The 16,276-nt window shown below is 37.1% G+C and overlaps 1 protein-coding gene across 3 annotated transcripts in view; it reads right to left on the bottom strand.

Moving 5' to 3' along the window:
- Positions 1-2,044: 2,044 nt before the first annotated feature.
- The window catches only part of LNPEP (leucyl and cystinyl aminopeptidase), a 109,375-nt gene continuing 95,143 nt past the window's right edge, over positions 2,045-16,276 (bottom strand). For all 3 annotated transcript variants that reach the window (XM_024246950.3, XM_063724469.1, XM_054556478.2), the window contains 4 exons: positions 14,852-15,013; positions 12,782-12,922; positions 11,727-11,808; positions 2,045-11,139 (listed from right to left, as the gene is read on the bottom strand). In XM_024246950.3, the coding sequence (XP_024102718.2) occupies positions 11,008-11,139; positions 11,727-11,808; positions 12,782-12,922; positions 14,852-15,013 (517 nt within the window). In that variant the 3' untranslated portion in view covers positions 2,045-11,007. The remainder of the gene's footprint in view (positions 11,140-11,726; positions 11,809-12,781; positions 12,923-14,851; positions 15,014-16,276) is intronic.

The following is a 16,276-nucleotide window of genomic DNA, read 5'->3' as shown; positions in this document are numbered from 1 at the left end:
AGTAACAACTCTCTAAGTGGAAAATGATTGAACCAGAAATCAATTCTAGTTCTGATTGATACCAGCCTAATAGCCTTTCAAGTATTTAAATTTCTTGAAATTGTTACCTTTTGTTATGTGATAATAGCAATATTCCAACAATTTTGCTGAAGTTAAAAATTACAGAGATCTTTGAGAAAAAAAAAAATGAAGACATAAACAGCCACTAAACCCATAGGGCAGCCCATGTTCAATCCTACATGTAGGACCCAAAGATCTTTTCAGCTGCATTCACATAGAAGAGCAACAGCATCAGAAACTGCTGAACAAAAGAACTTCCAATTTCCCACATTTGGTTTGTACACAAATGACACTTTAATAAGCAACACACTGACAGCCGTAAATTGTCTTTCCTATGCTGAAGTGGTCTCTTGTATGTCCCCTGACTTCCTTTCAAACTATTACCTCCTGGTGCTGCCTGCTGGTCAACAGTTCAACTCTGATGACTGCTATTTTATTATCACATTAGGTTCTTCTTTTATAAACACAAATGGGAATAGAAAAGCAAGAATCAAACTTATTTTGTGTAAGCCAAGGTCCTGATTATTCAGCTCAGCCAACAACAGAAATTATAGGGGTACCCAAAGTGCATTTCAACTCAACTGGACTTTGGCCAGTTGACTGGAGGTCATCCATGAAGAGAAATAATAAAAGTAAACAAGCACAGAGCATTGGGAACATATCAATTATGGATCTAGAAGGTGGGTGAAATTAACGACTTAAAAGTATGTTTTTGCCCTCTAGCAGAAAACCACCTCTTTAAGCATGTAAGTCAACTGTTCAACTTGCACACAAGTTTTAGTAAACACAAGAGCCTTTGTGTGTGTGTTGGCGGTGGGAGGTCGGGGGGCTTTATGTAAGAACAGAAGAAGCAAAAAGAAGATATAACTGAATCATTCTTCTGTACCATGGGTTCTAAAAATAATTTAGAAAAATAGGTTATTGTTACTCTCCATCCAAAAAGTCTATCAGAATCTAAGTGTTCTTTACATTTATAATGGGTTTTAGTTCAATTGTTTACTGCTGGTATCTGTGAATTTAAAAGCATAAAAAATTTAACCAGAAGCTTTTGATCAAAATCTTCACAATTTTAAGAACATTTCCCCTATATATTAGTAATGATCACTATAAGAGATTTTAAAAGGGCATGCATCAAGGTTTTGTGTCCTCAGAATTAGGATTTTGGGTATGGGAGTTAAGACTTACTTTGCCTTCAAACGCCCACCTAACAATTACTGTAAAAGAATACTTATTCTAGTTCATATATCTGGAAGCCTAAGAAATTCTCAATTCTTCCTCAAGGCTACTCATGCAGACAGAACCAAGAAACTCCTTTTATAGACCTGACCAGGAATGTAACCGTGGCAGTGTGCCTCTAAAAAGGTGCACTCATACTCCTACTTATATGTGAATCAATGCAAGGGGTATTTCCCTGATAACATCCAATGTCTCACCTTCAAAGTAAGACAGTGTTCCTTGGTTTCACTGGCATACGACATATATGACATTTCTCACACTGATTTAGGTACTGTATGACTACTGCATCAGTTGGCTACTTAGGTGACCTGAGTGTTTACAAGAACTGCTTTAGTCCAAAAAGTAAATAATGGTCCTGATGGAGCTCCCGTGACTGTTACTTAGTTCTCCGCCCTATGCATCCACTCAAAGTTTTAACCAACCTCAGGGGACATTTGGCAATGTCTGGAGGAGAGGTTTTAGTTGTCACAACTGGAGACAAGAGTTGCTATTGGCAACTAGTTGCAATTGGCATGGGAGGGATGCTGCTAAATGTCCTATGATACACAGAACAGCCTCCACAACAAAGAATTAGCCACCTACGAATGTCAAATGTCAACTGAGGTATATGCAATAAAGATACTGGATACTGGTGAAATAAAAAACCAACCACAGAAGACAATGAGTACAGGAGCTGCCCTGGTAGAGGTCATAACCTAAGAAGAGATACCACTTTATATATACATTAATCCAAAGAGTCCACACAATATTTGTATTTAAATACTTTTATTTTCATTTCACAAAAAAAGCAACAGTGTTTGCAGTTACACATGCCTTTCAGTCAGTGCTGGTCATATGCAAAACAAGTTATCAGAAATATAAAGAAAAATAAGCCTTTTCCCTTTACAAGTGAAACAGCACAATTTGCATATACAATATTATATATACATACTTTCAAAATCTTTCATGAAAGACAGATTATGATACAAATTTAGAATTCCACCCACAAGCTCAGACTCAAGGAATTGAAGATCTCTATAGGTGTTTAAATATAAAAATGTAATACCTTTACAAGTTTCCAAGTAACTACTTTCCAAAGTATTTGAAAGAGGCTATTCTTCACAGCAACATGGAACACTTGGCTTTAATCAAGACAGCTGTAAAACTAAGTTTTGTCTCAATGTGAGTTTGTTGATTAATGCAAATGCTCCAATTATGCCGTAATTCTCATTTTATATACACATACATACACAGTGTATTATTGTACTGATGGTTTACACAGTCCAATTTCTGGAGCATTTCCTTCAGCTAAGCCATGACCTTTACTTCCTTTGAAGTATTTTAAATTAAGAACTGTTCAGAAATATCACTAATGACTACCATGACTAACTCCGAAAAGGTGTCCTTTTTTTCTTTTATTTATGATCAAATGTAAATGTGTCATGAATAAACTTATTTTTTTCTATGGCAGCAGGTATAAGTAATAGCAAAGTATAGGCTACTTTTTCAACACTAGAACCTGAGAGTTTGATATACAGTATATAACATTTCTTTGCAAATTTTCTAGGAGTTCTATCACTCAATGTTTCCAAAATAGTAATATGGCAAATCTTCAGCATGGAGTAGTAGTATCAGAAATGGGAAAACAAACAATGCTAAGAGGCCTGAAGGAAGGGAGGAGAGCAGAGAGGGAGGGAGGGACTATGTGTGCCCATGCATTTTCTCTGATGCAGACAAATGTGGAGTTTTAACATTTACCATATGGTAGATGAGGAGACAGTGTGATATAAGAATGCTTAAAGTGAACATACAGGTCTGGATACATGATATGCACACAAAATACAAGGCTAATGAGGCAGCAATGCCTTAAATTTGTGAATGCCAGTGAAGAAAACACCTAACAGTATAGGCACTAAAGACAAAATGGAAAGCACACAATGGAGAACGGAGGAGAAAAATGCAGTCACACAAAAGACCTCTGGGTAGGAAAGGGCCAACTTGTCTTGCCACATGTTGGGGATGAAAGGTAGAAAATTCCTTTTGGATTTAGTTTTGGGACTCATGTTCTATTCATCAGAGCCATGTCAATAACTTGAAAGGGTCATTCCAAGACACAATTTCTACCAGGTACACAAGCTATGCAATTGATGGAATCGTAATAGACTTCTATAAATGAACCAGAAGTCCAGGCCTCAAAAAGAAGCTACTCTTAAGGGTTTGGAAATGCGTTCTAGACAGCACTCTTATTGGCTTATCAGCTTCGCCGGTTTACCAGTTACTAAAAGATATATGAGCAATGAAGTTTAAACACACCTTTATTCAATACTGTCCTCTTGCCTTTCTAGAATTTACAAAAGCACAGGTCCCTTTTCACTACCTCATTCAATTTGAATCAACATAAGAAATGCTGGATCTAATTCGCTTTCACAACTCAACCATAGCCGAGTGTCTTCTCCTGTCTTATCTGCTGCACACCTGTTGCCATTAGTTACATTACTACACTGCTACACCTTCCAGCCAGATGGCAGGGATTTAGTAGGTCTTTATTTTTGTTAGGTACAGTCAGACCCCTTGCAAGGGACTAAGTGTTAAAGGAAAATAATGGCGGAAAAAAGAAGCAAATGATATATGTGCATCTATATACTTGCATCCTTAATGGAATAGATCCTAGAGAATGAAATAAAATAACCACAAAATAACTATACTAGCTACTGCTAAGTGAGGAAATATGTAGGAAAAGAAGAAGTGAGCTGTCATATTATGAAACTCAACTTTCATTAGGTCCCTACATAGCCATGCAAAAGACTACAAAATGAAATAAAGATATGAAAACATATTAAGAATATTCCCCTACCAAAAATAGAAATCTCTCCAAAACAGACAAGTAAGTAAACAACACACAACTATTCTACTTGCTATTGCCGACACAGGCAATAAGGAAAGGGGAGGATGGGAGATTTGTCATACACTGATCCTCGATTTTCATTAGGTACCTATATATCCACGCCAAGGACTAGGTACAAAACCAATAACATGAAACATTTATATACATCTTTAAAAAGTATAGGCACTGTCCTTTCCCCCTGACTATTACCCACCCAAAGAACCCCTCCCCGTAAAAAAAAAAAAATCAAACCATAAAAAACCGAAGATATGAAACTATTGCCCCTGCAGGCAATGAGGGAAGGGAAACAGAGGAGAGTTATCATACGTCTGGACCTCCATGTTTCATTATGTACATCCATGTCCCAGAAGAGGACTGGGTACCACATTATATAACACACAGAATGTAGCAAATATTTATATACATTAAAATGTGTGTGTATAGTATAGAAATATGTGTGTTCTTGTGTGTGTATACACACACTTACACACCCAGACACCCCCAAAAGAAACCAAACACCTATTCTACCATTGCCCCCTAGGCAATGAGGGATGGGGAGTATGGGATATTTTTCATAGAGTCAATCTCAACTTTATTACTATTAAGTACCTAAGTGGTCATACAAAGGACCAGATTCAAAATGAAATTAACACCAAAAAGGAGCAAAACATTTATATACATTAAAAAAATTATATATCTTGCCTTTTCCTCTCAACAATCCCACTCCTCATTAAAACCCTCAAAAGCAAAAAACCAAAACCCAAGCCCTGTAGTGCTCACATACTACTTGCTTGTGTACACAGGCTCTGAGGAAGGGAAAGAATATTTACCACACTCTCGGGTCTGGGTCCCTCATTACATTTGATTCCTACAACTCCAAACAAAAAACTGTGTTGAGAGTGAAAGAACAATAACTAGCAAACTTTTATATACATTAAAAAAAAGACAAACCCAGAAATTCCCCACCTCCCCTACCAAAAAAAAAAAAAAAAAAAATCCCTTAAACAACTACTCTACTGGCCATTGCCGAGACAGGCAATAAGGGAAGGGGAGAAGGGGAGATTTTTTCATAGAATGAACCTCAATTTTCATTACGTACCTAAGTATCCATGGAAAGGCCTTGGCACACAATGAAGTAACAGGAAAAACGAGCAAGAACATTTATATACATTTCTAAAAGTGCACACCCCATCCTCCTGGAGATAGGCAGATGGAGTAAAAAAGAAAAACCATCTATACTACTCTATAATTATTGCCTACAGAGGCAATAAGGAAAGGGGAAAAGAGGAGATTTTCATACATCCGGACCTCCACGTTTCATTAGGTACCCGTAAGTCCAAGCAATGGACTGGGTACAGCATGAAATAATACAATATAGTAATGAAAAGTATATATACATTTTTAAAAAGTACATATTCTGCCTTAGACCCCTCCCACCCCTCAAAACTTCAAAAAATCCAAGCTACTTTAAAATCATTGCCCATATACAAGAAAAGGGTAAAGGGAGAAGAGATTGTTATACATCCATAACTCCATGGCTCATTAGGAACCTACACATCCAAGTGAAGGACCGGGTACCCAATGAAACACTATAATAAAGAAGTAAAAATATGTACATACATATACAAAAGTATATACCCCAATACCCACAGAAGAATCCCTGAAGCTAATCAACTACTCTCTTAGACACCTGCCCACACAGACAATAAGGGAAGGGGAGAAGAGGAGAGTTGCTACAGGCTGAAACTCAATTTTCTTCATATATCCATGTAAAGGACAAGGTAAGAAAGGTAGTGACAGAAAAGTAGCAAAAACATTTATATACATGTTTAAAGTATATACTCTTACCCTGAAACCATTTTCTCTCTCCTAGCAAAAAATCTTCAATAAACCCAAACTACCCTTAAGTATTGCCCACATGTGCAATAAGGGAAAGGGAAAAGAGGAGACTGTTATACATCCGGAACTCCATGGTTCATTAGGTACCTTTCAGTCTGGGCACCCGATGAATTAATACAATGTAGTAGTAAAAACATATATATACATTAAGTGCATTTTCCTACCTTCCCCGTCCCTCCCCATCACCTCGAATACTCCACTTGACAACTACTCTGTTAGCTACTGCCCAGCAGTCAATAAGGGATGAGGAGAATGGGAGACTGTTATACATCGAGATCTTCACATTTCATTGGTACTTTCACATCCATGAGAAGGACACAGTGTGAACTAAATTAGTAATACAATGTAGTAGCAAGTTTATTTATATACATTAAGTACATACTCCACTCTCTCCCACACCCCAAAACAAAACAAACTACTCTATTAGCTATTGCCTAAATAGGCAGTAAGGAAAAGGGAAAAGAGGAGATTTGTCATACTCTGAACCTCAATTTTCATTAAGTATATATGCATCCATACAAGGAAACAAGTATAAAATGAAGTATAAAAAGGTGGCACAATATTTATACACACTTGAAAGAATAATATACAACCCCAGCCCTCAAGACTAGATCAAAACAACAGCAACTAGGACTACTCTGTCAGTTATCGTCTATGTGAACAATAAGGAGAAACGCAAAGGGGACATCTGTCATGCTTTTGGACCACCATGTTTTATCTACACGTCCACAAAATGGATGAATGAAATACAAAATGAAATAACACAAAATAGCAAAAACATCTGTACACACTTTTAAAAGAACATACCTTGCTCTCCTCTCAACATCACCACCTTCTTCCAAAGAAGGAAACCAAGTAACTAGTCTGTAGCTACTGCCCATACAGGTAAAATGGGAAGGGTAGATGAAATTTTCATAGGATGATATATCACTCTTCATCAGGAAAAAAATATACAAAATGAAATAATATAAAAACTATCAAAAACATGTATGTACATTTTTAAAGTATATACTCCCAAAAAAACCACTGAAAAAAAATCGATCAACTTTTCTATTAGCTGTCACCCACGCAGGCAATAAGGTTAAGGGAGGAGATTTACCATACTTTTGGACCTCTACTTTTCATGTGGTACTTAATTGGCAAAGCAGGGAATGGAGCACAAAATAAAAGAATGCAAAAACAAGCAAATATATATATAACTTAGTTTTTAAAAATACAAATGGGGTGAAGGGGGAAGGAAGCTCTTTAAAAAGAGATTTAATTCCAATAAATACAAAAGTAACAATGGCAAAGGTGAGAAGAAAAGCTATGTCATATCCATGGCCTCAGTTTTTAGAGAGGCCTAAGTAACAAAATCCAGATCTAGTTTTGCAGCCCAGGAAGTGCTGTCCTTGGAGGTGGCTCATCTCAGATGTATTTGCCTTCCCTGAAGCCCCATGAAACATGGGGATTATGTGAATGTTTAGCAATCTGATGGCAGATTATGGTTTCAGGTACTTTGGTTTGAATAGACTCTTCTTAAAATCCACCTCAACAAACTGTCAGTAATCCAACAAAATCAACACTTAACTCTTTTTTGTTGTTGTTTTTTGAGACGGTCTCGCTTTGTCACCCAGGCTGGAGTGCAGTGGCACAACCTTGGCTGACTGCAACCTCCACCTCCTGGGTTCAAGTGATTCTCGTGCCTCCCAAGTAGCTGGGATTACAGGTTTGCACCACCATGCCCAGCTAATTTTTATATTTTTAGTAGAGATGGGGTTTTGCCATGTTGGCCAAGCTGGTTTAGAATTCCTGGCCTCAAATGGTCTGCCCACCCTGGCATTCCAAAATGCTGGGATTACAGGCATAAGCCACCGTGCCCAGCCAACACTTAACTGATTTCTTATTTCCTACTAGAAAGGATTCTGTTTGGTACCCTATAATACTGATGCAGCTTGATTTGCTCTCTATACCCAGGAGTCTTCTGACGACAACTCTTGTGTTCTTATGGTGGCTAATGTCCCATAAAATGGAAACACATATGGCAAGGAAAATTAAAGTAGAACCTGTGATAGTAAGAAAGTTCATGAACGCTGAAACAATGACAACAAAATTTCATTTAAAGAGACTTAAATAAAACAAGATGGAGGAAGGCCCAAGCTTATGGTGAAGCTGATACTACTTGCAGTTTAATATATCTAACCGTTTTATATTAACAGAACAAACTGGACTCATCTAATTCCTACATTCATAACTTTTTTTAGATCTCCAAAGCATAAACATTTCTTCCACAACTCAAGATTTCCAATTCTTTTTTAATAATCTAGTATGATGACCCTTTTATATTCAAGTAGATCTCTCTGCAATGAGAACACTTGTTCAACAAGTACTTGTGTCATGAATCTGTGTGCTTAAATAAAAGAAGCATACTGTGACTTCTGTGCTTCAGTCTGAGTTTTCAGAAATGCACTGGCTAAGACAATGTTTTGAGAAGATAAAACTTTGAAAGCTACCATTATACCTATTACACTACAAGTTCTACCTCTCATTTAACCTTACATTCCTGACGTAGTTTTTAGAAGTCCTATATAGATGGGTTAGTTCAACATTAAAATTATGGAATTCTGTGGGAAAAACTGAGGCAAGGCCTACTAAAACTACAAATAATTAAGGTAAGGGCAACAACAACAAAAAAACTACAACTATTATGGATCTGGTATTATGGGAATGAACAGCCTTTGAGTAATAAAGATAGCAATGGATCATGAGTTATCTCTTTTTCAGGCCAAGTTTTGATAAAGTTTTACTCATAACAATACCCCCCCACACTACACACACACACACACACACACACACACACACACACACACACACACACACACACACAGAGAGAGAGAGAAAGTGAGAGAAATGATATAATTCAAGACAAGATTTGCCATATGCAGAGTTAACTAACATATATTATAGGAGCGATGTCAAGAAGCACAGGTAAAACTGAAGAATCTTAACTGATTTTGAGAAGTTACAAAATTTAAATTTTGTATCAAAATGGAATTTAGTACATGGTAAAAAACCAGCAACGACAACAAAACTCTCAAAAGTTTAGTATTTTTCCCTCACTCTAAAAATATAAAAACACATTAACTTTCACTATCAACTAAATTATTATTCATTTAACCAAAGCACAAGAATAAAGACTTACAATCACCTCAGTTGAATAAGACATACTTAGATGATTCTGTGATTCTCAGGATATAATATTTTCTACTCTAAAACAGATAAATTTTAGAAAAGACTAAATTGGGGAAAACACACTAGGATTAAAGACAACTATTTTTTTAGCCCACCAGCCTTTTAAATTTTATTATATAAAAATATTTTCATAAAATAAAATATAATTTTATTCACAATTCCATACATTCTAACTTTATACCTGCTGAATAAAAAAAGGGTGACCTTTCCCACTGTCTGACTCTGTGGAGTGTTTTAAGTGCTCACAAATGAGTAACTACTCTTTTTATGTACATAGAAACTGTTTTCAAACAAAATATAAAGTTCTCAAGAATTATTAGGAAGAAAGCTTTTCTCCTAAGAATCAAAGAAACACAACAATCTAGGTATAAGTCTGCATAGCTCAAAAATTTAAGTACAGTATTTCTCTTTCAGAAGGAGTAAAATGCCATACAGTTTCGGACATCCTCCCTCATTTTTCTTTCTTTCCTTCTTTGACCACTCCTTTTATGTTAGTTTGGACACACAAAAAAAGAAAAACTACAATTTTTAACTAAACAGAAGCACTATTTTTGATAGTGAAAAAAATTCAAAGCCCACCATACTAAACACGAATTCAAGTTACTCCTATCCCACATTCTCTTTGTTCCTTTAAGGTACTATGGTGAACTTCAAATATTTTTTTTTCAATTTCTCAAAGGCTCTGTTTTAAAATATGCTTCTAATATGCTACACTATCATATAAAATGAAAATTCACACATGGGTATGATTCAGAGAGAAAGTTTCTATGATCTATGATGCCAAAAGGCAACTTAAATTGCATTCTTAGTAACAGTGATAAAAGTCACAATGAAAACCACTGGTGTTACCAAAATGCTTGCCACGAATGTAGAAATACTAACCTAAAGTATATCTACGGCAGGGAGTGATAAAGGTGTACAGATTTGGGGACTATCACCATTTATGAATAAAATAATTATAATTAAAGCTAACTCAGTTTGGAACAGTTTCCTATGGTAATGCTATAAAAGATGAAAAAGAGTCTTAAATATTCAAAAAATTTAACCTTTTGGCCTTGTTTAGCTTTTCAATACAACAAAAATTTTAAAAATCTGTAGCACCTGGCTATTCTGCAGGAAAAAAACACAATAGTTACAGACATTATTTAAACTTTTTTTCAGAAAACTAAAGAATTAATCAAAACCCCAAATCAAAGTAGATCTGCACACCTGAGGTCAGTTCTTACAGTGCATGCTTTATTGTCTTCGTTACCATATTCTTCAGAGCTAACTTTGTACCACATTCCAATACCATCTATCAATAAGAAGCAACAGACGACTGACAAACCAGCGGCCTGCAGTGATGGCGGCTCTTAGGGTAGAGCTTTCCTTGTTTTACTGTGTCAGTAACTTTCTAGATACTGAGGAATAGAACAGAATTCCAAAACAGGGTTTTTTTCCCTATCTGTGTATCTTCAAAGTAGAAAAATTACTAATTGTTTTTGTAGATGGTTGGCATTTAGGTGAATATAATTTTGTAATAAATAACTACATACTGCCCAAAGACACTTCAGAAAAGATGGATGAAAAATACAGTCAGGCCCTGAGCTAACTAGAACTCCAAAGAGTGCAAACAACTCGGCAGCGATCCTGGCTTTACCTTGGCTTTTGCAAAAGCAGCAGAGCCCAAGCTTACAAGCTCTCTGAATGGGCAACAAAATGAGGTGCGGTTGTGCATGCTACAGCCACCATGTGAGACTTCTGAGGTTCTTCTCCATCCACTGGATATTCAACTGAATGACTTCCAAAGCCTCCTGGACACAACGAAGCCGGAAGGTTGCCTCTGACTGATTTTCAAAGAATGCCTGAACCTGTAAGTTTCACACAGAAGAATTTCAAAAGAAGAAAAGGACAATAAACCTCAGGTAACTCCAGCTTTTAAAATAAGCTTTAACTTAGTGATGGCTGTGCTGCTATCTTGAAAGCAGTAGAAAGAAGTACTTTAATATTCAAGGTATCTACATGGAGTTCCCAATCAAGTATGGTGATATCTGAAACGATTTTAAAAAGGAAATCTTTTTACTCCCACACAGATACATTTTTCTAAATTAAAATGGAACCAAGGAGATGTTTAAGTAACAATAAATAAAGTAGAGTCCAAAGGCTTGGTGCTATGAATTCACCCCAAGAATGCAATTCTTCCAAACAATTTTATGACCACTTAAATTATCTGTATTAGGGAGACAAGGGAAGAGAATGGAATCAGAATTTTTCCTCATTATCATATATGCCACCCTCTAGAAGTAATCACAATGCAGAATCATTAGTACTGATTAAGGAAGACAGAGACAAGAGAAGAAATTAGCATGAAAATCCACCATCTCACTAAAACTGAGCAGCCTGGTCGGGGTGTGTGGAGAGTTGCCCAGTCTCTGTATTAGCATTTTATAAAACCAACCTCAGATAAATGTGTCTTTGTTGAAAACAGGTAAGTTGATCCAGCAACAATATTTTGTATGGTATAGGACCCCAGATGGAACCTGAAGAAACACAAAAACAAGAGCAAAAAAATTAGGCAGCTGCTGGTAAAGCGTTGTTCCTGAGTGCAAGGAAAAGTCTTTAATGCCAAAGGCAGAGTGGAATCCTCCTCCCGGAACCGCAACTGAGGAAACCGGGGTAGCCCTATGCATACTTATTGCTGGTGGGAAGGAAAGGTGGGCAGAAAAAGGGAAGAGTTCAGAACATGCAGACAATTAATCCACTTAATATTGTCAAAGATCACACTGTACACCCAGAAATGCCGTTATTGATTTAAAAGAGAGAAAGAAGCAAAAAACCTACATCTGCATCTAGCTGAATGTGAGTTCTTAACTGATGCCTTGGCAATGCAGAGGTATTTTTTTTTTTTTTTTTTTTTTGAGACAGAGTCTCACCCTGTTGCCTAGGCTGGAGTGCAGTGGCACAATCTCCGTTCACTGCAAGCTCTGCCTCCCGGATTCACACCATTCTCTTGCCTCAGCCTCCCAAGTAGCTGGGACTACAGGCACCCGCCACCACACCCATCTAATTCTTTGTATTTTTAGTGGAAATGGGGTTTCACTGTGTTAGCCAGGATGGTCTCGATCTCCTGACCTCGTGATCTGCCCATCTCGGCCTCCCAAAGTGCTGGGATTACAGGCGTGAGCCATCGTGCCCGGCCATGCAGAGGTATTTTTCAATATGCATAGCTAAATGGTTGCTATGAAATAGTCCGTAGCCACGCTGAGCTAAGTAACCTTGTGCCAAGCAAGGCTAGGCTTAATTAGAACTTAGATGGAATGCTACTATTAAATGATTCATGCTATGGAATTACGTTAACAAATGTGAAAATTTCCGGATGTTTCAGTTAAACTGTCACGGAAGTATTTTTCCTCTCACAGCAAATCCTAACTTCTGTGAGCCAAAACACTGGGAGCTTTTTTCAAATGCACAACTTGAGAATACTAAAAGTTAATAATTCTCTGAGAAACTTACTTCTGTACAAGCTTATTCCAGTTCTCTTTGACAAAATCCCATGCCAGTAAGTGTCCCGGAAAATGTCGACTCACTGTTCTAATGATAAAAGACAGCTTCTGTGTTCGGAAGTTATCTCCATTCAGGCTACTTTTCATTAACCTGAAGAGCAAAGCAGATTTAGCCTCCAAAATTATTATTCATGAAGAAGTGATGACTGAACTTAAATTAAAATTAGTATGGTTTCCTAATTAAAGCCGTGTAGCAAAACGAGAAATAACTGTTGCGTTAGTCTACGGTTGATCTATAGATTGAAAATGTCATTTTTTTTAATGAAGAAAGAATTCACCAATGAAATAGGCATTTACCTATATTGTCACATGACAATAAATAGTTTTTAAATAGTAAACACATTTAGGAAATAAGTTCTGGTAGAATTTATTACAATTCGGGAGGTGGGTATTTTTTTCTGGTAAAAACCTTATTTGATTTGAATGGGCAGGTTAATTATATTACTATTCTTAAAAAAAAAACTAGGCCATTTGAATTATTTGAAAATTAGGATACATTTCAGAATATACTGTTATTAATGTAGCAAACATTTACTGACACTATGTACTAAATAATGTTCTAAGTCCTTGACACAACAATGCTATAAAGTAGGTATTTATTAATACCACCTAACTCAATTTTATAGTTGAAGAAACTGAGGTTATCTAATTGACCTACAGTCACACAGTAATAAATACCAAAGCCTGACATCTGAATAAAAGCAGTTCTCATCTACTATGCTATACTATCTGTTTATAGTGAGAAACCACCTCCCACTCCAAGACTGTGGCAGTATTTTTAGGAGGGAAAAAACCAAAAGCCCAACAAAACGTGATGGGTTAAATAAATTATGATAGAGCCATACTACAGAATATTATGAACCCATAAAAACACTTTAGTTTTTTTTTATATAAAGCAGGCTTCATGAAGTGACATGGAAAATCTCATAGACTGATCATTCACTAAAAAGATTGTCACAAAACACTGAGTATGGTATAAACCTAATATGGTTTTTAAAATGCAGTTAAATATGTAGGTATGTATGTATGTATGTACATACATATGTACAAATATCCATTCCCACAGATGAATACAAAGACCAGGACTGACACTGTTGTTAACAGAGAAAACGAGAATGGAAGTGAAGGATCATGAGAAATGCTTTCATATTTTACTCTATATTCTTAGGTACTGTTTGAATACTTTATCATGGGCATTCTTAGTGTATTACTAGCATAGTTTATAAACAATGATTTTTCTCTATTTGCTTAAGTCAGAGGCTGGCTAATACTTTAAAGAAAATGACTATTTATAGTGTATCTTTTGGTAAGTGGGTCTGGACAGGTACTGAGGACATCTCAGGGACACTATTAAGATTTATCTGAGCAAAATCATACAACAGAAGTAATGAGACACAGAAGCCTCCTTCTATCCTCAGTGCGACTTCTAACATCTGTGCTCTCTACATCAGATACCTCCATATTCCTCTTGGCTATGTAGAGCTCCTCTACCCCACCACTGCCTGTTCTTCCTGTCAGGAGGCCCTACTTACTGCCCTACCTTCATCCACATGACACTCCTACTTCTGGGCCTTCATCACTACATATTAAAAAGGAAAAGTCTGACAAATAAATTCATTTGAACGTAGAACCAAGAAGGTTTAATATGTGATTTTTTTTTTCTGAAATGTCTACATTTTTAAAATGACAGCTTGCACAAAGCAATGCCTTGGTCTCAAAATATGGACTACCAATTGTGGTGTATAAGACAACATTCCAAGGGGAGAAGACTTTTTGAGCAAGGAGTAGGAGGGGGCTGTGACTCCTGACATCTTGTAATCCCTTTTGGGCAAAGGATTTTCTGCTTGTCCATAAAGATAAAGCCCAGCACCTGTAGTCTCCTCACCACACTTTCCAACTTAAGCCTGGCCTGTAACAGAAGGGAGGAAAAGAGATCCCCTCAAAAATGAGCTCCTGCCCAAGAGCACGGTGTTTGTATTCTTTTGGTTTCTGTATATCATATTCCTCGGTGGTTTCATACCAGTAAAGCTTTCGCACATCCTCTGAGCTGGCAAGTGCTTCTAGTATTTTGTTCTTCTCTGCTTCAGAGCCTATAGAAATGTATTTGCCCAAAAGGAATGACCAGCCTTTGTCAGTTTTTGCTCCAACTTTGAACACAGTTGTCATGACATCAGTAGGCAGGCTGTAAGAGAGGTGGTCAAACATGAGAATAACAAGAAAATATTCTGAATACAAAGGTGAAGAGTTGGCTGTGGTGGAGTTTCTGGTGTGAGGGTTGGTAATAATAACAAGTTTGAGTACACAATTTAGGGTTGAGAAAAAGTTTAATTCAGTGACTGCTATCTTCCTAGTAGTGCGACTATGGATACATCAGTTCAATTTAATATTCACAGAGTACTCACAAAGAACCAGGCAGGCGACTGGCTGGACACTAGGGAGCAGAAAAGGAATGAGAGCCTCTGTCCTCTGAGAGCTCACAGGCTACTACGAAGTATAGAGCAATAAATATATGCATTACAATTCAGTGTGATAAGTTTCATGGTAGAAATATAGCAGTAAATGGGGTGCAGGGAGAAAAACACAGTCTACTGCCTTTATTAAGATCTCAGAGCTGGGAAAGACCTCAAAACGTTATCCAAATCCTCCACCCCAACTCTTCATCTGATGCTTGAATCTTCTTCTCCATAAAGCACAGTAAGGAGCTGGAGAGAACTAATTACCCCCAAAAGCTTTTCTGTTAACTGCTAACTCTACCTGCTATGTTTTATTTCTAAATTAAGAGACTTGTTTATCACCTCACACCCATTAGGATGGCTGCTATCAAAAACCCAGAAAATGGCAAGTGTTGGCAAGGATGTAGAGAAATTGGAATGATTGTGCACTGTTGTTGGGAATATAAAATGGTGCAGCTGCTGTAGAAAACAATATGGTAGTTCCTCAAAAAATGAAAATTAGAATTACCATATGATCCAGCAATACTACTTCTGGGTGTATTTCCAAAAGAATTGAAAGCAGGGTCTCTAGGAGATATTTGCACACCAGTGTTCATGGCATTATTATTCACAATAGCTAAAAGGTACAAGCAGCACAAAGGTCTATCCATGAATGAATGGATAAACAAAATGTGGTATATACATACAATGGAAAATTATTCAGCCTTTAAAAAGAAAGAAATTTTAGCCAGGTGTGGTGGCTCACGCCTGTAATCCCAGCACTTTGGGAGTCCTAGGCGGGCAGATTTTCTGAGGTCAGGAGTTCAAGACCAGCCTGGCTAACATGGTGAAACCCCGTCTCTACTAAATATACAAAAATTAGCCAGGTGTGGTGGCAGATGCCTGTAATCCCAGCTACTCCGGAGACTGGGGCAGGAGAATCCCTGGAACCCGAGAGGTGGAGGTTGCAATGAGCTGAGATCACGCCACTGCACTCCAGCCTGGGTGACAGA

Source organism: Pongo abelii, chromosome 4 (genome assembly GCF_028885655.2).
Source record: "Pongo abelii isolate AG06213 chromosome 4, NHGRI_mPonAbe1-v2.0_pri, whole genome shotgun sequence".
Taxonomy (NCBI): Eukaryota; Metazoa; Chordata; class Mammalia; order Primates; family Hominidae; genus Pongo; species Pongo abelii.
The sequence above is the reverse complement of the archived record's forward strand: the minus strand, read 5'-3'. Positions and strand labels throughout refer to the sequence as shown.